The 25,015-nt window shown below is 41.9% G+C and overlaps 1 protein-coding gene across 5 annotated transcripts in view; it reads right to left on the reverse strand.

Annotated features, from left to right (window-relative positions):
• St7 (suppression of tumorigenicity 7) overlaps positions 1-25,015 on the reverse strand; it is a 246,813-nt gene that overhangs the window by 45,848 nt on the left and 175,950 nt on the right. For all 5 annotated transcript variants that reach the window (XM_028871758.2, XM_028871757.2, XM_028871759.2 and 2 more), the window contains one exon: positions 11,753-11,867. In XM_028871758.2, coding sequence (XP_028727591.1) covers positions 11,753-11,867 — 115 coding nt within the window. The remainder of the gene's footprint in view (positions 1-11,752; positions 11,868-25,015) is intronic.

A 25,015-nucleotide genomic window follows, 5' to 3' on the forward strand; every position in this document is an offset into this window, starting at 1 on the left:
CTGGACCCCCAGCCAGGCCCAGCACTGGGCACCTGGGATCTCAATTGTTCTTGTGATTGTGTAAGTCAACCCAACAAAGCCCCAGAAGCTCTTCAAATTGGTTTTAGCCAAAGTTCGTTTTTTTTCCCCTCGTCCAGAGGCCATAAAAATTTTCTGAAAGTTTGAAAACCTCCGGGCAGGATTTCACCTGTGAGTCCGTTAAAATTTCAGTTGTATTAAATCTGTGGCATTGATTTTACTGTTCTCAGTGTGTCAGTCCAGCTCCCGGGTCATCCTTCTGACCCAGCTGCCACCACGGCTCTGCTCATCATGCATTGCATAAGCACACCTTTTTCTCCACCCCAACCCCCACTGCTGCGGTTATGGAGGGCCGACTAGGGGGAAGGCCTTGGTACTATCCAACCTTCAGAGTAACAATATGTACCAGAAGCTGTTAAAAATGGAATGTAGAAATATCCTGCTATCGCTGCTGGAATGAACACAAAGTATCTCACGTGATCTTTATACCATCTTGTCTCTAAGATGATTGTAAAAATACTGGCAGGTGGGAATAGTGTGCAGGCCTATAATCCTTGCACTCTGGCGGCTGAGGCAGAAGGATTGTGAGTTCTAGGTCATCCTGGCTACACGAAAAATCTTGTCAAAAACCACAGGACAACAGCAGCAAAAACTGGCACCGGCAACACCAAGAAGGAAATCTGGGACAATGCTTCTCGGGACCACCGTGATGTTCAACTGTCTGCAGTAATACATATGCGGCCATGATGCTCTATGTTCACTAAAAGAATAGCATTTAAAACATTAGCAAATGTTTTGTTTCAAGAAATAATCAGTTCTATGGCACCCCTCCAATTCAGAAACATGAAAGAAACTGGCCACTTAATCTAATAAGATAAACATTTAAATGCTATTGTATATACTATAAATATTTTCACAGCCACTATCTCATCTGTGTTTATTTGCTACAAATTCTCTAGTATATACATCCTGGAATTTCGGTCACCTCTATCTCTGCTAAATGCTCATAAAACACATAATTATGATTTTTAGAATTTTGCTGGGATCTATGTATTTGGTGTAATTTTTAGAAAAGGACCAAAAAGTATTAAAGGATATAGAAAACAGAATGAGCAGCTTTGACTTTTTACTAACATTAATACAATACGTTCTGCTGCAAATAGTACTGCTATGAAATAGAGGCAAAGAAGTAGACAAGAGCCTAGGGCTGCTATGGTCATTCTGCCCAAGTACTTTTCTTTGTAAGAAAACAGGCCCAGACAGGCAGAGTAGCCTACAACTGCAATCTCAGTACTGTGGGAAGCTGAGGCAGGAGGAACTCGAGGTCAAGACAAACCTGAACTATATACAGTTAAGACCCAAGGAAGAGAGACAGCTAAAGGGGAGGAAGAGAGGAGAGGGAGGCAGAAAGAAAGGCCAACAGGCTGGCTAAGAGAAACTCGTGAGAGCTACTATTTAATTATCGGCAAAATCAATCTTGTAGCACATGTCTCCGTCACCATCCCAAACTACCAGTCATGTTATTTCCTTTATTTCCCTCTCAGATTATCTTATACTGTATTCACTGCTTTGCACAGACCGTAGCTTTACACATTCAAATGCCCAGCCTTTTGCTTCCCTCAAATCTCCTCACTCTAAACAGCAGCTCACTGGTATAAACCTACCTCACTTGGAGGTATTTAGCTATTTGTCATCCTGATATTTTCATTTCTTTTCTTTTTCTGTGTATGTGTGTGTAACATATGTGTGTGTGGTATATGTGTGTGCACCCATGGGCATCCACAGGGGCCAAAGAAAGATGCTGTTTTATCAATGTATACCTGATTCCCTTGAGATGGGATCTCTCACTGAATCCGGAGATTCAGTGGCCATCACGTCCCATGGATCCTCCTGTCTAGCCATCATAGCACGGGCTAGCTTTTTACATGGTTTGAAACCCCAAATCCAAACTCAGCTTCTTCTGTTCTAGAAGTGAGGACTGAGCGGGTCACTGAGCCATCTCTGCAGCCCCGACATTCTGATCTTCTCACATGCTTCAATCATTTGGAGCTCTTTGCCCTTTGTTCCACTGGGGGTAGCTATAATTTCATCATCCAGAGTCAACTATACTTTCTAAAATATTTTCCTGTAAAAAATTTTTCCACATGCCCTACCCTAAATCCATCAACACCAGGTCAGTTATGTTCAATGGATCATAACTGGATCCATTGGATTCATGAGTCCACATTTATCTTTCCTCTGAATTAAAGAAAAAGCATGTGGTTTTGGCTTTTTGCTATTGTTTCTTTTACATTTAAGGGGCATTTCTATGCCTAATGCTCCTTTCCTTTACTTAATGATTAAGCTTCTCCATTTAAGAACCTACCTTTTGATTGAGCAGGATATCATTCCTGTGCTTTGACTACTTTAGCAGTAACTTGAGTGCCTGCAAGGCCCCAATCTATCAGATGGTTTTCTTAGCAGACAGAACTCACAGAACTACCTATGTAGTCTATCAGATGGTTTTCTTAGCAGACAGAACTCACAGAACTACCTATGTGTTCACATCATGAACTTCACAGTCCCAAGTTCAGACTTTAGGGCATGTGACCTGTACCTTCCACCCTGCCCTAGTGGTTATGCTCATGTTGTCATAGAGCCCAGCAAAACAGGTAGGTGTTGATGGACCGTGCGGCCAAGCAGCCCCCCGTGTCTTAGGCACACTCCGTAGAAGAGTCCCCGAGACTGTATCTGTTCTGATAAGCCTCGGTTCCTATGGCTGGAAGAGCAGCGGAGGGCAAATGTGGCTGTGACTTACAATAGGAAGATTCGCTCATCTGGAAAACAGAAGAACATCTACACTGAGATTGCTGCTTGTCTAAAGAAGAAAGCCCGATCTCACTTCCCACAGACTTCAGTGTTTACAAAGCCCTCCAAGTCCCCCCACCTCAGATCAACTGGTGTTCAACTGCAGCCTCAGCAAGTCATTTCTTTTCAGACTATTTCACTCAGGCCTGAGAGCTCTGGCACAATGTTCCCTTCCCAAGCACCTCAAGTCAAGCAAGGACGAAGCGTGAGCCCATTATCCTACTCTTTCCACTCAGAGGGCTGACGGAAGTTTTCCTTTGAGATTGCCTCCATATCTCTCAAAGGCCTTCAGAAAAAAAAAATCCCAGCCAGACACAAAGCCTCTCAGGTCTGTCCCCTGTGCAGTTCGGCCATGGATCTTCTACCATCGGCCATGCCCTGTGTTCATCCCCCTGCAATGTAGAAAATAGGGGATTTCCCACACGAGTCATACTGGCCACACCCCCAGCTTGCACATGCTCTTTTGTGTCAGCACATTCACTGTCCACTTCCGTTCACACACCTCCTCCTCCAAGAAGGTTCCCCCCAGGCCTTGTGGGGTGAAGTAGCCTTTCCATCCTAGGTGAAAAGCTCCTACTACAGTCTGTATCCCTTCCAGGCGCTGTTTCTTCCCATATGTACTTCAGTTGGTGTTCTGTAGGAAGCAAATGCTGTGGATCTTGAGTTCTTTGTGACCACAAAGCAAATCAATGTCTGTAATATACTCAGTAGTCAGTGTCTACTGAATAAAATTGAAATGAATGTACCCATGAATTTGGCAACAGCCACATCCAATTTGGCTTGTGAAAGACAAAGTCATCAGTGTTGATGAGAGTTTTAAGAGGGAACCATGAATGCTTTATTGCCCAAGATGTGTGTCTTGTAATTATCTTTGCCTCTAGTGTTCCAACAGCATGTGTGACAGTGGCTAGGGCTCTTATCACAATGGCTGCTTGAAATAGCAGTGGGAAGAACATGGGCAGGGTGGAGAAAACAGTGAAGGCTGAAACAGGCTGAAGAGAAGAAGAAACTTCATCCCGAAACAAGGAAGGCAAACCACACCTCTTCTGGCTGCTCGTAGCCCTCTTACTGGAACGCTGCTGAAAGAAGGTCATCTTAGGGAGAATGACTCTTTAATTTTCCAAAATTGTAAAGGGCTCATGAGAGCAAAATTCAATGCAATAATCTTGAAGAAGAATTCATGGAACGAAACTTCAGATAAGATAAAACAATTTAAGAGGCCAATCGCTTTGATCTCTTTTTCTTTTGTTCATCTCCCAATGATAGTGATCACGATGTGGTTTAATGGATCATTACTGTTCTTGTGCAGGAGACAGGTCAAGTGGGGGGCAAGACTCATATCTATGGTCCGAAAAAGCTTTGGAAGGTAGCATCCAGCAGATAAATAAACCCCAACTGACTTACAAACGACACTACCCCATAATGGCATCTCCATTTCCGACCCATTTACTAATAACAGATGTTCTGAATGTCTACTCCATTATACAGGGGCCCAAAACAAACAAGACACAGAGCTTGTTCTCAAAGACACTCTTTCTCTACACAGATCACTGTGGTATGGTTAAAATAAATGTACCAAGTACTGGTTAACCTTCATCAAATATATCATTTCTGGGGTGTGCGCGCGCGCGCACACACACACACACACATATATTACACAATTTCTGGGGTGCACACACACACGTATTACATCATTTCTGGGGTGCACACACACACACACACACACACACACACACACACATATTACATAACATCTTTCTAAAGTGACACAGAAGGAGTCACGTTAATCCCTGAATCCAGATGTACCTAAAAGTATCTTCTGCATAACATGTTTTAATAGATCTTCGATGAAATTTGAAAAAGTTAACCTAAGCCACTCTCTGCAATCCAGTACCAACTACAGGTTGAACATCTATGCTCCAAAGTCCAAAACTTTTCAGCACAATTCAAAAGGCTTTGGATTTTATACATTTTCCAACTAGGGACACTCAATTAGGCAAAACTTGTGAACTCCAAAATAAAAGCCTCCAAACGTAAAACACATCTGGTTCCAAGCATTTCAGATATGGACTCCCGTGTCCTTCTTCTTGTCTGGCAACAAACTGACCTCACCTCTTGAGACACACTTGAAGTCCACATTAACTCAACAAAAGGTAGTGCTCATAGAGTCTCCTGGAGCCCTGAACCAACAAGTAGAAATGAAAAATGAAGGAAGAAAACTGGTTGCCTGTTTCACTTTCATAAATATCTGTAGACTGTAAAACATCATTACTGTCCTATTAATATGATGCGATCACCAATGCAGATGGACCCAGAAAACTTCCTACATTTTATTCCTATTCACGCTATGATGGAAACAACAGTAATATAGAATTCTGTGTTTAAATTCTTGTTGTTGTTAGTTCCAGGCAGTGGGAGGTCTTTTTGCCCCACCTTCAAGAAAGTTAATCCAAGGTCCCCTTTCAACCAAAAAGGAAAATTCACTGAAGAAATAAAAAGGATTGATATACAAAAACCTCCAAAAATGTGCCGTCTGGGATTTCAATGATTCAATCGGGAAATTCTACATGGCCTTAGTAATTTTGGGCAGGGGGAAGAGCAAGGAACATGCGTTCAGCTACACCCAGAAAAATTCATCTTATGCTGCAAAGCCAAACACCAGATGTGATTTGCAACTTTTGGACTGGATTACCCTAGAAGCTCTGTCAAAGGGCCCTTCTGTGGCTGGTGCCTTGGAGCCAAACACGGCAGTTTCAGTGATGGTAATGGCTGGCTGGGGAGGAATGTTACCTTGGTAAATTATGATAACTGGGCAGTAAGGATTACCAAAGCCAACATAAATTTAGGGGGCTTGTGAGTGTGCCAGCTGTGTGAATTACAGATGTATGCACTTATGAACACTCTGCTCCATCATCAGAGACAGAATTTCTTCATGCATGCAATCCTTGTTGAAATGACATCCATTATCAGAACCCATGCTTCTACATACACAGCCCATCATCCGACAGTCCATCATTTGTTCTAAGTGATCTCAAAGGCCTGGTCTTCTTGGCAGACCTACCTCTGGTGTCCAAATCAGGAGGGTACCTAGTGCAAAGCTCAGCAGGCCTATCACTCTCATAAGGTGACTTATGCTGATAAACCTGAAGCCACAGCTCATGGTATCAGTGGTGATGATTATCTTCAAGTCTGAAGAGCGAATTGGTTCATTGGCCCATCTTTACACCAAAATTCTCTTTAATCACTTGCCTAACATACTTGATCTTTTCCCTAGTAGCTAGTCCAGGAAATGGAGCTGACTAGGTTTAGAGTCACTAAAAGGGGCAAACCACCTTCATTTGCTAGAGTAGCCTAACTCTGTGGTGAGTATTTCAGAAGTTGTGTGTGTCTGCTGTATCAACCTCAAGTTTACGGTTTGACTGCAATGCACCGTTTTCAAGATCTGAACAATCCAATGATGATGCTTATCTATCTTACTCACTGGCCCTCTGACACCTCAAACACCTGTTTCCTTGAAAGGCAAACAGAAAACAGGCGAACCACGAAAGCAGGATGTCCGCTGACCATTTCTCAGCAACTGTGACAATGGTCACATAACGTGTGCTAGTTACAAGAGTTGGACAGTAAACAACCTGACTTCAAAAGTACAAGCAATGGGCTTGTTTGCTGACTTTTCTTTAGAGCTCTGTTTTCAGTCTGTTGGGATGAAAGTATTCCCTCTAGTTAGAACCATGTACTCTTCTGGAATATACCTTTGTCAATTACAAGCTGACAGGCAATGATGCTAATTTAGCATGGGCTCAATGTTATCAGTAAAATGTCCTGAGGTAATTGCTTCATTTATACATTTTTGACTATAAAAAAGACTAGCTTCTCCTTATAGGGAAGTTTATGCCCCTAAATTTAGGGCCACCACTAAAAAGGCAATAGTGTAAATATTTAAAAGAGTTTGGGTCTGTGCTTCCGTTCATGCGCACTGCTGTAAGGCTGGAGGGCTAGTACTCCGTTTTGCCTTGACTGTGAAATGCCCCCACCCCCTCAAGCTCATGTGTCTTCAGTGTCTAGCTAGTGTTCTTGGGGGAGGTTTTAGAACCTTTAGTGCATAGAGCCTACTTGCCAGACATAGACCACCCGTTGTGGTCCTCTGCCGCTTATACCCCAGCCCCACTTTAAGTCCAAACGTTCAGCTTCTTGACCCCCCAAGATGCAAGAAGTGGCAGCAGCAAGCTGTACCTCCATGGACCGAGCAGCAGTACCACACCTTCCCGACACGGCAGACCCAAGCTGTGAGCCAACAGGAATCCCTTCTCCCTCAAGCTGCCTCTGGCAGATAGTTTCCTCATACCAGTGAGAAAAGTAATTCTCTTTCTGAATCCACAGGAACACTTTGTCTTATATCAGGAGTCAAAATCCATAATGTTTCTGATTATAGCTTTCCAAAAGTTTAAGAATTATTTGTAGGTGAACCTAAGCAATTCTGTTTTCATAATCACAGGTCTCTACCTATGTTCTATTGTCTCTATAATTAATTTCCATAATAGGCCATACATGGGCTTTGTGGAGGGACAGGCTCTTATCCTCATACTTAAGCTGCCATTTATCCACAGCTTTCTATTCCTATGAGGTTGATCAAGTTTGGGAAAGTGAGGAGCAGCAAGTGGGCTCTGGAGAACCACTAACAGTCTCCACTGCTACTCTGGGCTCCACAGCTCTCAACACCGAGATGAGCTGTACTTCTGTAACTCTCACAGAAATCACCTGCTATGCTAACTTGAACAAGCTACTGAACCTTCTGGGCCTGGATTCCATTTCCACATAAGGAATGGACACTAAGAAGGTTAAGTACTCCACCCATGATGCCTTTTGGAATCCCCAGGGATCATTAACTAAAACCAGCAGATCTAAATGCACTGTGTAGTCAGCACAGGCACATTCATTGGTGTTCTGAGAGTCTTCTAAAATTGAAATGCACAGATTATAAAGAACAAGATGCATGGATCCTTTTCTGCACCACCATCTCAAGCTTTGAGATTAAAGTTTTCAACTTAGGTGGTCTACAAACTTCCTTGAAAGATGATCCAAAGGTTGCAGTAGCTTTCACAATGACTTCTAAAAGAATTTCTGATGACTTCATAATGGTGGAAATATTCCATGTATAACAAATACATGGCTGGAAAAATATGATAAATTTCAAATTAAATTAATGTTATACATAAAATCCTTTTAGTGACAAATTAAACAGATTGAAGATGGAAAGCCATATTTTGAAGATAGCATCAGAAAGGCAAGCAAATATAGATATACCTATTTCCTAAAGAATGATTAAAAGGCCATTTAGCATCACTGAAACTCTGCACCACTGGCCCCAGCCTACATATTTTATACCTTTGTACAAAAAGCAGACTTCATCAATGTAGCAAGACTCACATTTACAGAAAAATACATGAGTTTAGAGCTGTCCCTGCCTTTTGAATTTCAATTTGAATTGGATTTGAATCCCAGCTCCACAGTTGTCTAAGAATGTGTGATCTTGCAAGTTACCTAAATTCACAACACCTCAGTTTCTACATCTCCTGAAATGGTGTAACTACCTCCTTTGAGGGTTACTGTGAGGGTATATCTAATGTGTATAACATATTTGAAGAATGGTAGGGTAATAAAAAATAACAGGAACTATGGAGTGGACACCCATGGTGTTTATCACTGACTTTCTCTTTCTTATAACATTCACACCATTTTAAGCAATGACTTTTCACAATTGATCTCTTTTCTCTTATATCTATATGACTTTACTTTGAAGTTTTAGGGGATTCCTACGAAAAAAAATACTTCCTAGACACAGCACAACCCTAAATGAAGCTAACAACAGTGCTTACTAAATACGAAGTCATATATAAAGCTTAGACAATGTCTGACACCAACATATTATAAGAACCCAATACGTGTTAGCTGTTACAGCTGCTGCTGCTGCTGCTGCTGCTAGTCATTGTGTGAAGGGCATTGTGATGGTTAATAAACTGAAAACTGAAGAGAATGAAAACTCCTCAGAAACGACAAGACAGCACTTGAGACAAATGTCTCCAGTAACAAAGCATGAGCTGCTATCTCAGTGACAAAATCAAAATTAGAATGCAGATCACAAGGAAGTGTGACCAATTATTCTGTAATCCTAGAAAACACAGTTTCCAAAAAATCCACCGTAAGAAGAATTTGTGAATATCAAGGATTTTCAAACTCAAAACTTTCAAAGCCAAACTGTCTTTTTCTTTTTGTAATAGTAAAGAAGAATGAGGCAAGGGTGAATACATTTTGTTCTCCTCTTCTTTCCAAAGCATGTTATTTCTCGGTTTTTTTTTTCCTCCCCATTCTTGCCATTTTTCTAAATCCTCTTTGCAAAGGTCAGAAAAGCATCACTAATCCCTTCATATCGCTTCCCAGAACACGACTTATAAAACTTAGCCACTTAACAAACAATAAAGAAGGACTGCTGTACCCATAAACCCTCCCAGAAACAGCCACCCAACCAGAACATTCCAACTTGCGGAGATAACATAATCCTGTTGTTTTGGGTGTGACTCTGTGAAAGGGATGGAGGGCTACAATTCAAAGTGCTGTCTCTAACAACTTAGATAAGAATGACTGAACTTGAACCAGGGCGAAACCCAGGATGCCCCATAAGCTGTCTACTCCAAGAGCTCCAAAGCACTCACTTCCTTGTATAGGGCCAGATAAAGGGCCCACAGCTCTGTCAAGACCCTTTGTGTCTCCAAACAAAGCATCAGGGATGAACTTGAAAGGACCATGCCACGGGATGGGATAAAGAGCAGGAGACATGTTTTCCCACAGTCTTAAGTGTCTGCAGCTCACCCCCAAGAACAGTGACTTCAGCAGCCACTTCATTATATGTCTACTGTAAACGACACAAACCTAAGGCAAGTCGGCACCAAACCTCCCCTCAGAGTTCAGTGGGGTTAGGTCATCTGCACTCTGTGACAACTGCTGAACTCAAAGCCTCAAATGAGGCAGCTCGGCAAACTATGGGTCCTGCCACCAGTGAGACGCTTTTTCCATGAATAACGAACAAGAACATCACTTCTGTTGCCAGGTACACAACATAAACAAAGCTCAACATGGGCCTTGATAGGGTGAGTTTGTCCATTTGAAATAAAGGAATTTTTCAAAGTGCAAGCCAAGTTTTAGCAGAGGGTGGGGCAGGTTGTTGTAACAAGTAATACGAACATATGTTATCAGAATTTAATAAATCAGCTTTTGATTGTTGAGGAATGGAGGCTTGCAATGGGATACATTGAGACAATGAATAAATCCAAGTGAGTTCATTTCTTTACTTGGCAATCAGTTTTATGACACAAGGCTGATGATTTCTATAATGAGCTGAGATCTTCATGAAAGGAGTCTTGAGACTTGTGATCTCAAAGGCTTTTTTAGTTAAAGCCTTACTTCTTAAGGCTTATTGGGCTGAGTATAGATCAGCACTCATGATGAGAACATGAACTTTTCATTGGACAAAGCTGGTTGTCAGGTAGACCCATGGCATAAGACTAATTCCTTTGGTACTAAAAGACAATATATGAACACTGTGCCCACAGCGATGTATAGCTTACATCTCCAAGCTTCAACTGAACAGTGAGATTCTAGAGAATAAACAGAGAATAAAAAATGAGATGATGTGAAGGCCAAACAGTCTTTAGTTTGTTTACTTTAAAGTATTCCATAAATACTTTAAAATCAGCTCCATACTAAGTCGTGTATATCTTGTTACCACGGGGTGTGCAGATGTACACCGGCAAAGTGATGCCATCACTGGCTGAAGGCTTTTAGTTTCCATCATTCTGAGCAAGACTTTGGGGAAAACAAACAAAAACAGGCCCACAATAGCTCAGTTTCCTAAACAGCAGGGGCTAATAACACCATCTCTTAGGAAGTGTTGGTGGGTCGAAACTAAAATCCAAATGACATAGTTTGCTCTCTGTGTTTGAAGAATCCCAGGAAATCTGTGATTTGAATAATTCTTATATAGACCAAGGAAGCTTGCTAAAGAAAGAATATTTTGCAATGCAAGCAAATTATTATGTAGTAGAAGTAATCATGCCATAATATCAACTCTATAAGCAAACACATTTTATGTTGAAAATGATGAAAATAAGTCAGAAGGGTGTGAAGTTCTACAGAGTGTATAAGCATGGTAGGTAATTATGTATATAATTGTTGTACTACTAATCAAATACTAAATTCACAGATACAGCCATAAACAGAATGGGTTTAAGTTCTCTGCACTGTACCAGCTTCTTTCCCTGACTCACTCACTAGTAACAGGTAAAATAGAATAAGTTCATGAGGAAGTAACCAGGATGGTGAAGGGCCTTCAAAGGCATTGACGTCATGTAAAAAACTAGGGGTAGTCTGTTATTAAGGAAGACCTTCTGGGAAAGGGAACATGACTTGTTCTTCAAACGCTGACTTCATCACTGTCACCTGTGGCATGGCTATTAGCTGTTCTAGACTGATCTAGAGCATCAACACGGCCATGAGAGTCATCACCGCGAACCTGCAAGGTGTCATGGGGAGACCTCGTGGTGCTGCCCAACCCCACATGTGCTGTGTCTTGATCAGGAGGGAATCAAGCAGAGACACACAGCTGCCCGGACGGGAGCACAGCAGCAGTCTGTGGGGAGGCAGGCTAAGAGTGGAGCGCAAGCCACACAAGCGCTCAACTGAAGATGCTAGAGAATAACCATCATAGTGTTTGCTACAAGTGACAATTCTTAGTGTTACCAAAGTCCCACTTGAAATTGTCATTCCTATCTACTCAGTGGATTATATCAAGGAGAAAGGAGTTCTCAAGTGCATAAAATACCCCAGGACTTACCGTCATACTTTGCTAAGACGGCCTGGACATCAGCATAAGCTTGGAGTTCCAGAAGGGCTTCTAGAAGGTTTTCATGGATATTGAACATGCTTAGGAGGGGGAATTCTTTCATTAACTAGGAAACAAGAGACCAGGGGAATAATTAATATTCATGCCTTGTATTTTCACATTTATACTTAAGGAATATAACATGTACAGTAAAAGGATTCCTAGACAGTCAAGTATTTTAAGTACTAGTACTTGAGGCTGGGGAAATGGCTTAGTCAGCAAAGTGCTTGCCACGTAACCATAAGGACCTGAGTTCAGTCTTCAGAACCTTTATTAGAAACAAAGCAAACACACAACTCCAGTGCATGCCTGCAATCTCTGTGCTGGGCTGGAGAGGCAGTCAGGAGAATCCTGGGGCTTGCTGGCCAGCTAGTTTAGCTGATCAGTAAACTTGGAGTCCAGTGAGAAACCCTATCTCAAAAAGACAGGAAAGGATGGATGGATGGATGGATGGATGGATGGATGGATGGATGGAAGAAAGGAGAGAAGGAGGGTGGGAAGGAGGGAGGCAGGTAGGCAGGCAGGCAGGCAGAAAACAAGGTAGATACTAGGCATTGTCCTCTGGCTTCCACTTGCACATAGACATACACAAATGTGTACATGTAAAAAAAGAAGTGAACTGACACTAAATTATCACATATTTGTATAATATAAATACGAGGACTACAAAGATGGCTGAGTTGGTACATACAGTGCTTACCATGTGAGTGGGAGGATCTGAGATTGATCCCCAGCACCCATGCTAAATCTGGTGCAGCAGCCTGCTTCTGTGATTTCCAGCACTGAGGAGGCAGGGACAGGAGCACCCTGGAGCTTGCTGGCTAGCTAATCTAGCCCAACCAGCAAGCCTCGGGTTCCACTGAGGGACGCTGTGTAAAAAGCCAGGTAGATTCACACATGCAGGTGTCCTGCCGTGTCTGCAGAGCACTGTGCAAGGTTAAGTCAGACAAAATCCCAGGCTGCAGCAGATGAGCAGGAACTCCTCCCCCAGATCAGAAGCCAGTGGCAACTGGTGGCTTCTCAGGGAGAGGGCCGGTTTCCTTTGAGAGCAGCCCCACACCCAAGGGCATGTTGTCAGCACAAACAGAACTTGAGAGGATTGGGGGGAAAAAAGGAAGACACAAAGGATGGGCAAGGAAGAGAGGTGGATCTGGGAGGAGCTGGAAAGGATGAATGTGATCAAAATACACTGTATGAAATTCTCACAGAACTAATAATATGTATATAAATAAATATACATATTATTAAACTAAATAATAAAATATTAATTAAATATATATATACATATATATATATATAGTTTTGGTGACAACAAAACAAGGTAAACAGCACCTGACAACACCCAAAGCTGACCTCTGGCATCCATATGCATGAGCTCACATGTGCACGGGCATTTACATGCACCATGTGAACCCACGTGCACACACATACATGAAAACACATACACACATATATTACAATCCTTATAGTAATAAAATTAATACTAGATTACAAACAGACATTTTATATATATATATATATATATATATATATATATATATTTTTTTTTAAAGAAGAATGACAAGTCTGAATTTGTACCAATCTAAAAGAGAGAGGTTTTCAGAACAATAGATGTTCAGTAACTACAAAATACTGCAGAGACTAAACCCAGTGAAGATGGAAACAGCTCACAGTTGCGGGTAGCTGGTCTGGAGCCATTTGGATGGGAGCCAGAGAGCAAACGGAGGGGCGAGGAGGCACTCTTGTGTCAAGCAGCCCTAACAAAACTGAGAACTAGGAAAGTGGCTAGCTGGAGGGTAGTATGGCTGAGGGAAACTTTGGTAGAGATCGGGGTGGGGGTAACCTCAGTAAAACAGGAGTCAAGGTCCCTGCTGGACCCTGGGAAAGAAGTGGCATGAAGAGTTTAAAGGCAGAGATGACTGAGCAAATATGGAGTAGGAGGCGACGAAGATCTGCTTAGAATAAGACCATCCCGAGAGCCTGAAACTGGGGACTCTGAACGCAGAGACCACAGTTGCCACGGCTGCTGCATTTCAGAGAAGGGGGCATCAGCTGGGCACACCAGCAAGATAGTCTACCGTCAGGTTGAACTTGGCAGACGGGATAAAGTTCTGTAAAACAGCAAGGAGCAAGAGTGATGACCAAACAGGAAAAGAGATGAAAGGACCAGGCAACACTTGTCAACGAGATACAGAGGACAGGTCCACCGGGACTCAGACCTAACAGTGCTCAACATCAGTGAGGGGTAAGGAGAAAGAAGAACGGACCAAGAATTTACTAGTAAACCTTCTCTTAGATAGGGAAAAATTGCATCTTAAGGTGAGAGAATCAGGTTTTTTAGAAAGTAAATTCATGTATTTCTGTTGATCTATTTAATCCCTACATAGAAAATTACTTTCAATTATAATATGATGGCCTCTAAAAAATTATAAATCTTTTTTATGTCACTCTCCATGATAGAAACTATGCTGCAATAAATAATGAAGTATAGGTGTGCTGGCTAGTTTGATGACAATTTGACACAAGCTAGAGTCACTGGAAAGGAGGGAGCCTCCACTGAGAAATGCCTCAGTTAGATCTGGCTACAGGTAAACATGTAAGGTATTTTTTTCTGTTAGTGATTGATGTGGAAGGGCCCAGCTTATGGTGATTGGTGCCCTCCCTGGGCAGGTGGTCCTGAGTTCTATAGGAAGGCAGACTGAGCAAGTAACAAGCTCAGAGCAAGCCAATCAACAGCACCCCTCCATGGCCTCTGCATCAGCGCCTTCCAAGTTCCTGCTTGAGTTCTTGTCCTGACTTCCTTCAATGAAGAACTATGATGGGGAAGTCTTGCTTTGGGTCACGGTGTTTCATCATAGCAGTAGTAACCTTAACTAAAACGACAGGCTAATTTACCACTAACCAATGGACACTTGGTGTTGACTGTCTACTTCTTTTCTTACGAACATTTATTAACATCTTAAGTTTGTTAAGAATATTCTTTGGTGTTTTTAAAGCCATGATTTATTTAGCACATCTTTTAATTTTTTTGCAAACCCAAAGAACATAGTTTTACTACTAAAAACACCTATCAAAATCATTTGGTGTCCAAAAAGACCCACAGTCTGAACTCCCAGAAAGAGGCCTGCAATATTTTCATTGTTATTAAAGGAAGTCAATGAGACAACCCCACACACTGTGGATGTTCTGTAACTAATAAAAGTATTTCTTGTTCTGGTTCACTTTGGTCCTGGCTGACATCATCCTTTGATTTTTTTTTTCACTTTTTCTAATTAAAGCTTGTTAGAACTAAAGTTCCCTGTCATGCGGCAGTTGGCAACACAATAAAGACATTTTCTCAACTGTAACATTTAAACATTGATCACTTTTGACCAATTTTTCAAGTAATAATCAAATTTCAAGGACACAAGTCATATTATATAATTTTAAGATGCAATTCCAAGTATTAGTTGCTAAAGCTTAAATTATGATGCTTATTAAAATCCAAGGAGACAAGTGCACATCTGATCTCTAAAACTATTTCTGTGTCTAAGAGTTCTCACATACAAATGTCTGCTCTGCCCTCTCAGCTAAGAGATCAACTTATAAACTATCTTTCTGACAGCTTTACCTTGTGTCCATAAAAGCAACACACCTAATACTCAGTGGCAAGTTTCCATCTCCTAGAACAACCTTTCAAATCTATTCCTCATCCTTGGTACCTCCTGTATAGGAACACAGTATATCAATCCCCCATCAATGTCTGTTCCCTGGCATGGTTGACACCTTACAGGTCCTATAATATGTAAAATGTCCAGATAGCATTCAAGTTCTCACAAGGCTGCTAAACAAAAACCCTTTTCTTTGAGATTTACTTCTACGTATCCTCATACTTTGGTGCCATTAGAAACCTTACTATTCTTACCTCAGCACCTCCTCTTTCCAACTCAACCTTTGCAAGCCTGTTGTAAAGTTGTGTTTTATTTGTTTTGTTTTTAACATACATTGAGATCATGCTTCACGACCCTGTCTGACTAGACCATTCCACCAGCCCTTGACATGGTTATCTATATCTTAAAACAAAACAAAACAAAAAGAGATTTGAATATAAATTTACAAAGAAGCTGTTTATCACATTGTTTGTTACAGTAAAAAAAAAAATGCAAGAACCTAAAATGTGACACATTACAAAACATTTATATACAGTAAATATCACTATCATATATATTTGATACAGTTAAGAGGGAAACTGATCACTTTAGTAATACTGGCTCCTCAGAGCCAGCAAGGTGGTTGTGTGTCAAGGGGTTGATACACAAGCCCGAGTTGGGTCCCTGGAGTCCAAATGACAGGATAGAACTGACTCTACAAAGTTGTACTCTGACCTTCCCATGCACACATGCTGTGACAGGCATAAACGCACACACACAGCATACATGTATGCACACACTAATTAATTAGCTAATTAATTGTAAGAAGAGAGTACTGGAGTCTTATTAAATTCAGGTTCACACAGGCCATGTTCCAATCACAGAGGGCTTTCAGTTCCTTGGATAGGACATGTCCACTCACCCTTTTGTCTCCTAGCCCCGTCCTCAATAGAGCACTCTCCTGTCCCTGGACCATCTGACCAACCCCAGGAAGCCTTCCTTCTCATCCTCCAGCTCGGACTGACCAGTCTTTGTCACAACAGTCTGGCGTTCCAGCTCCCCTCTGGGCAGTGATGTCAGTCAGAGATCGACCCACCATGGATGCACACTTTCTCCGTGACTGGAATGCCTTCTAAAGTTCTGTGCCTTTGTGGATGTCCTGGGCCTATGGCAAGTCTTTGGGTTACACATTCTTGAACATGTTCTTCTACTGTTTATGATCTCCCATTATTTACATGCTGGAAGAGCTACAACTACACCCTGTAAGTTTTGACTCAGCATACCGATGAATTTTCTTACACTAAGAGCTGCCCGGAGAGACAACAGATGATGTAGAACTCTAACCCTGGGACTAGTCACAGCGACTAGTCACTCCAGGACCTCTAGACTCCTACAACTGCAGGAAGGAATTCCCAGCTCCTAAGCCTGACTTCAGACCCTCTCTCAGTTCAGTACTGAGAGACCCCATTTGGCTTTGTGGTTTGCTGCAAGGTTAAAGCCCGGCCTCCTCAGACAGACCCAGTGTACATCATTCCTAGAATTCCTTCTACAGTTGCTAGTCACTGTGTTTTTGCTCAAACTGTTTTCACCACCTGGAATACCTTTCCTCCTCATTTACAAGGCAGCCTGTCAAAATCACCCCACACTCCAAAGCCCAGATCAAATGCCACCTCCTAAAGTCACAGCATCATAGAGAGTGAGAGCCAGCGGAGTCCACAGAGACCCTCTGGACACCCGCCCCACTTTTCAGAGGAGCTCCCTCCTACCGCCCGCCCCCACCACACAATGACGGCTGCAAATTCAAGGGGCTCAGCCAAGGTTAATGTGGGGACTATGATTCAAGCCCAGTCATCGGCACCGAGGCCAAATTTCAACACATCACAGCTCCAGTCTTGGGACTGCCAAGTCTGGAGAACTGAACCCCTTTGCTTCTGAAACAATGCTTGTTGTATTTCTCTTTGCATTGTATTTGCATGGATTTAAGGAAGTAGTTGTACCATTGAGGGGAAAAAACTTAAATTTGGAGTTGTTTCTGAATTGAAATCCAGCCCCTGCCACTGACTACCTGCTACATTTTATAGATTGTTAAGCACCTGAGCTTTGGTTTTCTTTGTTTGAGGTCTCTGCTCACAGGGCATCTTCTCAAATTCTCTACCATCTACCTAACACACTAGCCCCTCACACCCCATTTTCTACGTCTGTCACCTTCTGACGCCATTTTAGTCATGTGGCTTGATAATCGATAATTTAAAAATTAAAACAAAAGGATTAGATAGTGATAACAGGCAATCCTCCAACGGCGGGGCAAGCCAACACTTCTCTCCACAAGGGCCAGGGAGCTGCCATTGGAGCTGGTTCAAGACTTACGGTCTCTATGGCAACTACTCAATCCTTACAACCTGAAAACAGCTGTGGGCAATATGTAAATGAATGAGAAAGCCTGTGTTCTCATAAAACTTTCTTTACAGAAGCAGGTAACAGGCTGGATGTGGACCACAGGCTTTCATTTGCCAACCCCTGGTTAATAAGAAGAAAATTTAAAACCCAAAAGGTCTTTTTAAAAAGCATTTCACAGTGATATCATACTTTAAAAGCCAAACATCTCCTACCCACAGCTGGTTTAGCAGACTGCTGTAACAAGTAAAAGGCCTTCCCTACAACCTACCACTTCCTCTTCAGCACAGTTGGCCAGAGCAGTCCAGCTGAGGTGTACAGCAGGGGAGCAGGAACCCCGCTGAGATACAGGACTGGGCAGAAGCAGTGAGACCTGTTCACATGACAATATGTTGTCCATCAGAGAGAAGGAGTAAGCTGGGAACTAACGTCCTAATGGGAACAAAACTCGAGCAGTTTTGGGTAAAGAAGTACACTATGGAAAAATGTGCTCAAAAACACACTATCACTTACATAAACTTAAAAACCCACACAAGTCTAGGTCGTGTACCTATGTATTTTATAAATTATTCTGTATGTTTTTTCGCATTGTAAATTTCTTCAAGATGTTCAATACTTTTCACATATAACATTCCAAAAACTGAAGGGCTAATTTTTTTCAGATTTATTTTGTCTTCTTATATTCCAAGTGATTTTTGTTATTCTTTTTAAAATTATTTTTTTGAGATTATAATGTAATTATATGATTTTCCCTTTCCTTTCCTCATTTCAAATCCTTCCATATGCCTCCTTCCTCTTTTTTAAATTCATGGCCTTTTTCATTAATTGTTGTTACATGCATATATAATATATATGTAGTAACATGTGTATATATGTAACAACTATATATATATGTATACACACACACACACTCACACACTCACACACATTACTAAATACGACCTGTTCAGTCTGTGTAATGTTACTTGTATGTATATTTTCAGTGCTGATCATTTGTTACTGAATAACCAATTGGCAATGTGAGGAGCATTTATTCCTCCCTCTTTAATTTAATTTAATATAATTTAATTTTTTAATTGCCTGTATTCTCTGTATAGAGTGAGGCCTTGTGGTCTCCCAGGCCCTTTAACCACTGTAACATGTCTATTGTTGTTGTTTAATTGACTTTTGAGGCAAAAGTGTTCCTTTACAGTGATGGTTTGATTCTGTTGCTCCTTAACGTGGTGCTGGTGGGTTAAGAAGGCACCTCAGATGGGTGTGCTGGTGCACACCTTTAGTTTCTTGCACTTAAGAGTCGAGCAGGTAGATCTTTGTGAATTCAAGGCCAGCCTGCTCTACTTAAAAAAAAAAGTCTCTGATAAACACTTAGAAACTTTTGTCCTGAAATAATTTGATACTATAGAGTCCAATACACTGTAGTTCAACTTTATAATGACATCAAATAACCACTAATCTCATGTAAACCATAACCTATAGCCCTGATTCTTCATTATCCACCTACTTTAAGAAAGTAAGTTCACTAACAGACCATGAGCAACTAGATAAATTATTACCTCATCTTGGAAGATATTTTGGAGTTAGGTCTACTGTAGGGTAAGTTCTTTCCCTATTTGACTTTTAGTGGTGAGGCTGGGGTTAGGCTTAGACAGACTAGTTAATAAGAATGGTTTTGGTGTGTCATCAAAGTTCTGTCTTTTCCAGACCGACACTGACAGCCTTACTCCCCATAGCCCATTGTTTTCAAAATGAAAGGGCTCACCATTAGAGAGAAGGCATGTAATCAAGAACATGGCCTCCTAGCGGCAGATGTAAATATGGGTTTACTTTCAGGAGCAGTGAGCTTCTGGGGTGAGCTCATAATCCTCATCATCAAGAGAAGAGAAATACCTAGTACACAGCACACATACACCATCCTCAGTACTAACTCCCAGCCAAGTATGAAGCCATCATCCTTATACAATGTTGACATGGGTATATTGAATTTCTGACATGCTATTTGTTTACCACTGGTATAACTGGTTTCCTTTTGAGTTTGGTTGCACAATATTACATAGTCTATCTCTATTTACTTAGAAATAAAGTATAAAAATGGTTTGGCAACATAATTTGCCTATTAAGAAAACACTACAGTTCCCATATCAAGCTTTAATGAAAGCATATGATAAATGTTGAGGCCTGTTTTCTATAAGCCAAGTCATTCTAAATCAATCCTTGAATTCACTCACTATCTAGCACAGTTCTGTTTATTTATTTCCTTCTGTCTTCTCCTCACTGCTAATTGCTTTTTTCTGGCAGCCAGAAATCTATATGCCCTGCTTTGTCTGGAGAATGAAAACACTAACTTTCCTCTGATTCCTCTAATACCTATGAGGAAGAACACGGGATGGGCCATGGATAGAATTTCAGTTCCAATTTTACATCATCTGGCTATTGTCAGTTCAAGTTTGTTTCAATGGAAGAATCTGAAGCACTTTTGAAGCGAACATTTATGAGCTCAAATGGACGAAGGAGGAGAGCTAATTCACTGGATCTGAAATGCTCTGTGGACATAATTTAGAACTACAGTCTGTATGCTTTTTCTCAGCTGACTTGCAGGATGAAAACAACAGTTTAAACTTTTCAAGTTTGATTTGCATCTATTTAAACCTTTTATTAGTTTAGCTATCCATGTATTGTTCCTTGAGAGAGAAAGCTCTTACATATTTCAAGGCAAAGGTAATTAACACAGAGCCTCAGCCATATTCCTACTGAGGTCAATTCAAACTTAGCCTAATTAAGGTTTAAACAATTTGGCCTGTATTATACTCAAACAGCAGATATTATTTTGTCAGAGTTTCAAGTTTGACATTTTTAATCAGTTTCAAATAAAGGCATAAACAGAAAATAGAAAAGACACTTTACATTGCACAGCTTATTTTATCTATTATTTTTACTGACACTATGGGCATGAAAGGGAAGAATGAATTACTTATTAGAGTCCTCAGAGGCCCAGGAGCATTCCATTTGCATAGATACCATAAAATGCAGTTTCTAAAGACACTAATAAGGAAATGTTACCTGAAAAACTAATTAAAAAGTAAATATTGAGTAGCACCAATTGAAAAGTAACATGGTCAATATCTGCATGGACGTTAGTTAAATTGCTTGTTCCTCAAAGGACTGACACATAGCTACACACAGCACCAATTGCAGGCATGACTGTGGTCTGCCAATAAGCTTTGGCTCTCACAAAAACCCCCAAAAGCTGGAGGGTTACCTACATAATGTTCTGTGTTTCCTGTCAAAACAATGCTCGGTTCCTTCCTGTGAAGAAGCTCTTTCTTCAGATTTTCAGTAATCAATATAAGCTGTGTACTCTCAGAGTCCTAACACAATTGCTTTCAGAATGGAACTTCCCCTTGTGTTTGGCTCCTCATGGGGAACCAGTGCCATCCGGATTCTCTTCTTCCATTAGTGAGACCTTTTTCACTCACTGTAAGGTGTTTAAGAGCTTTCCTTCCCAATCTGAAAGAAGTTCCAACAGCACCAGTGTTCTGTTACTACAGAGGAGATCTCCCAGTGATGAACTCCACAGTAAATGGTAGTTTCAGAAGCCTCGAGGACTGATACTTTCCTCAAATTTCTAGGTAATTCTTGGAATAGAATATTGCTGTATCATCCTGAACAGCTTAGAATCTGGTGTGGCCTCACCCTGAGATAAGGAAAAAGCCTGGAAAATTGAGTGCATATTTTCAATGACCTGGAAGCAGGCCCAAGGAAAAGAGGACACTGTGTATCCTTCCTTCTGGGATGGCTCTGGTCTCTTGTGGCAGGAGTGGCTTCAATAAAGCAGCTAAACATACTGACCAGCCATTTCTGTCATATTGCCAAAATCACAATCATTGTTGTTGGCGGGCAATCTTCCACATTTATTTGGGTAACAGCAAATAGAACGATTCAGGAGATTAACTCATTTGGTTACCTGGGGCACAGTTAACAGATACTCTGGCAGGCATTTCCCAGGGTAGTATGGGAAGCAACTTCAATGGAAGATCCTTTTAGGACGGCAGTGGGTACAGAGGAGCTGTACTCCACATTGTGCTATTCATCAACACACTGCTCTGTAATCATCTCACTCTTCTAGAATTATCTTTCCTCCACTTACCTTTCCACTGAACCTTCTTCGGACCTGTGCCTATGCCTCTACATTCCCAAACATACCCAACATATTATGTACATTAGTTAGCTACTGGCCCGGGTTTACTGCTTCATCAAAAGCAACTTGAGGAGAAAAGAGTTTATCTCAGCTTTCATGTTTCAATCACAATCCACCATGAAGGTAAAACAGGGCAGGAACTCGAGGCAAGAACCTAGAGGCAGGAACTAAAGCAGAAGCCATGGAGAACGTAGCTTCCTGGTTAGATCCCCATCATACTCAGCCACCTTTCTTACACAACCCAGAACCACCTGCCCAGGAGTAGCTCTGCCACATTGAGCTAGGCCCTCCAACAGCAACCACTAATCAAGAAAACGGACTACAGACCTGCCTACAGGCAAATCTTAAAGAGCATTTCCTCTACTGAGTTTCCCTCTTCCCAAATGCCTCCGGATTGTGTCAAGTAGACATAAAAATAACCAGGACACCCTCCTTTGACATGTTTTATACTAGCTAACAGACTCACACACTGAAGAGTTTGCTATCTCAGTGCATAGCCTTACTTTTGACCTCAATTTATCCACAATGTACATAATTCCAGTCCATGTGAACATCCTGTGTAATAGACTCTAATCAAAGCAAGATTAATTAAGAAACCTAAGGTCATATACAAACTCCTGACATCATGTAGTCATGTTCAAGCTAGAGTTAAAATATGCATTGCTTTGAACAAAGGATACTGCCGCCCAGTTCTACATTATTCCCTTAGGAAATCTCTCATTTTCTAGATAGACTCGTAGGAGTGGGCCTGGTTCTGGACCCACTTTGTGCTTCTTGTTCTTCTACAATGAGGGACTTCCACTGTAAGATTCTACCATTATAAACACTGCCATGAACTCTGCCATGCCTTCTCTACGGTGAGGGACTGAAATCGTCTGGAGCCATGACCACAGACCCTTGCTTCCGAAGCTGTCCCTTCAGGTACTCAGTCACAGCAACGCAAAAGGGCTTAGAACACCTTGTCAGCTTCTCACTTGTTGAGCTGTGAATCCACTTACCTTCCTGAAATCTCATTGTAGAGAAAGAGTAGGTAACTCACACTAACCGAAGCCGTGAAGAACTCCTGCTTTCTGAAACTGTCACCTCCCCCAGCTTATCTCTAAGTACTATGACGACCACTCAGGTGGCTGCGTTAAGAACCTGTGCACACCTCAGATTTCTTTGATTACAGTCTTTTTTTCTTATCAAATATATTCGACCATTACTTTGTAAAATCATCACTGAGAGCCAGTGAGGCTCAGAGGGTAACTGACTACCCACACTTGTGCTGGGCACACGAGCACGTGCACACACTGAGAGAGAGAGAGAGAGAGAGAGAGAGAGAGAGAGAGAGAGAGAGAGAGAGAGAGAGAAAAGAAGAAGAAGAAGAAGAAGAAGAAGAAGAAGAAGAAGAAGAAGAAGAAGAAGAAGAAGAAGAAGGAGAAAACAGAACAAAACAGATATGCAATAAATTTTTTAAAAGTCACTGAGTGTTATGTATGCCAGGCATATATAACTAGGTTATATTGTTTTACTAAGACTCAGTAATATATGGATTGTCCCACCCACCCCAATGACTCACTTTATTCAGGTCTATACACATGGGGGCATTGGCTCAAGAGCAACCTCCATAGCATCTATCACTATGTGGAGAATAAAGTCCCCTATGTACACAACCAAAAGCCGCATGGCCTGTGCCCCTGAAACCTGGTCCAGACCTCCCCAGTCATTTGCCTCTCCAAGTGCCCAAAGGGTACGGGTGAGGACTTGCCCAGCATCAGCATAAACAAGGGAGTAAATCGGTGTTCCAGGAGGACTCTTGGAGCACTATTCCCTGCTTCGTAGCTTTGGAAACCAAGAGCACACAGGAAGTAGTCAGCCAGGGAGTGCTCCCTTCCATGTTTGTGATCCCAGGACTGCTGCTGGGCACAAGGGAGGCAGCTGGTTCATCCTCCCCACTGTGGTCCCCTGGGCCCTATACACATCTATCTAGTGTCCATAACGAGCTTTTCTTCTGACCTCTGTGCTGCTGTCTTGGTCAGGCAGGGGTAAGAGGCAGTAACAGAACCCCCACCTACATAATGCTGGGGTTGGGTTAATTTATGCTGCTGGGGGTTGGTTCACATAGTTTTAAAAAAATTCTTACTGTGGTCAAAACAAAATTCTTTTTGCCAACTCATACATGTATACAATGAAATATGACCGACATCTATTTCCTATTGACCCTGTGTCTTCCCAACATGCCCACTCCCAACTTCATGTTTTGTTTTTTTAATAGAACAGTAAATCCAGTTCTTTACCATGTGTGTACAGTGTGAGGCCATCCTCAGTTCTACTTCTTAAACCTTGCGGATTAACACAACCTAGAATTCATCACGGCTTGTCCTATCAGGATCCTCTCAGGGCAGCTCTAAGCACTGGGTATGCATCTTCATCAGTGACAAGATGGATGTTGACAATGCAAAGCAGGTCGAGAGCGGCATTTCCTCGGTGTGTGTCTGAGGGTAGATTCTTTATCCCAAAGAAAGAAGTGGCAAAGGCAGTTCCTACCTCTTCAGAGAGAGAAAAGAGACATCTTCTTCAAAGCCATGCTCTGTGAGAACACCAGGAGAGTCACGAGGAAGGCACAGACACTGAGGTCTTCCTCAAAGCTCCATGCAGCTCCCATCATCAGTATAAGAGTGCAAAGGCCTTCCGAACGGAGATGGAAGACAGACAAGTAAGTCAGCCCTCCCTCCTAAGGAACTACTGAGAAGATGGCACAAGGAGATAAACCTCCACCCTCCCCAAAACAGCAGAGGAGTGGGGAGCTGCCAGAGTCTCGAACAGGGGGAGAAGCCAAGGAAGCCACAGTTTCCTCCTGAGAGGGTCCCCAGGAAGGCTCCAGATCTGGAGCTGACATGACACCAGCTGGGCTAAGCAGTCCGCCTTCTCTAGTCTAATAGAGTGAAACTGCCTGCAATACAACTAGAGAGGCCTCAGTATCGGGCTTTGTTTACAAAATTAGCCTTAAATGTG

Source organism: Peromyscus leucopus, chromosome 3 (genome assembly GCF_004664715.2).
Source record: "Peromyscus leucopus breed LL Stock chromosome 3, UCI_PerLeu_2.1, whole genome shotgun sequence".
NCBI lineage: Eukaryota > Metazoa > Chordata > Mammalia > Rodentia > Cricetidae > Peromyscus > Peromyscus leucopus.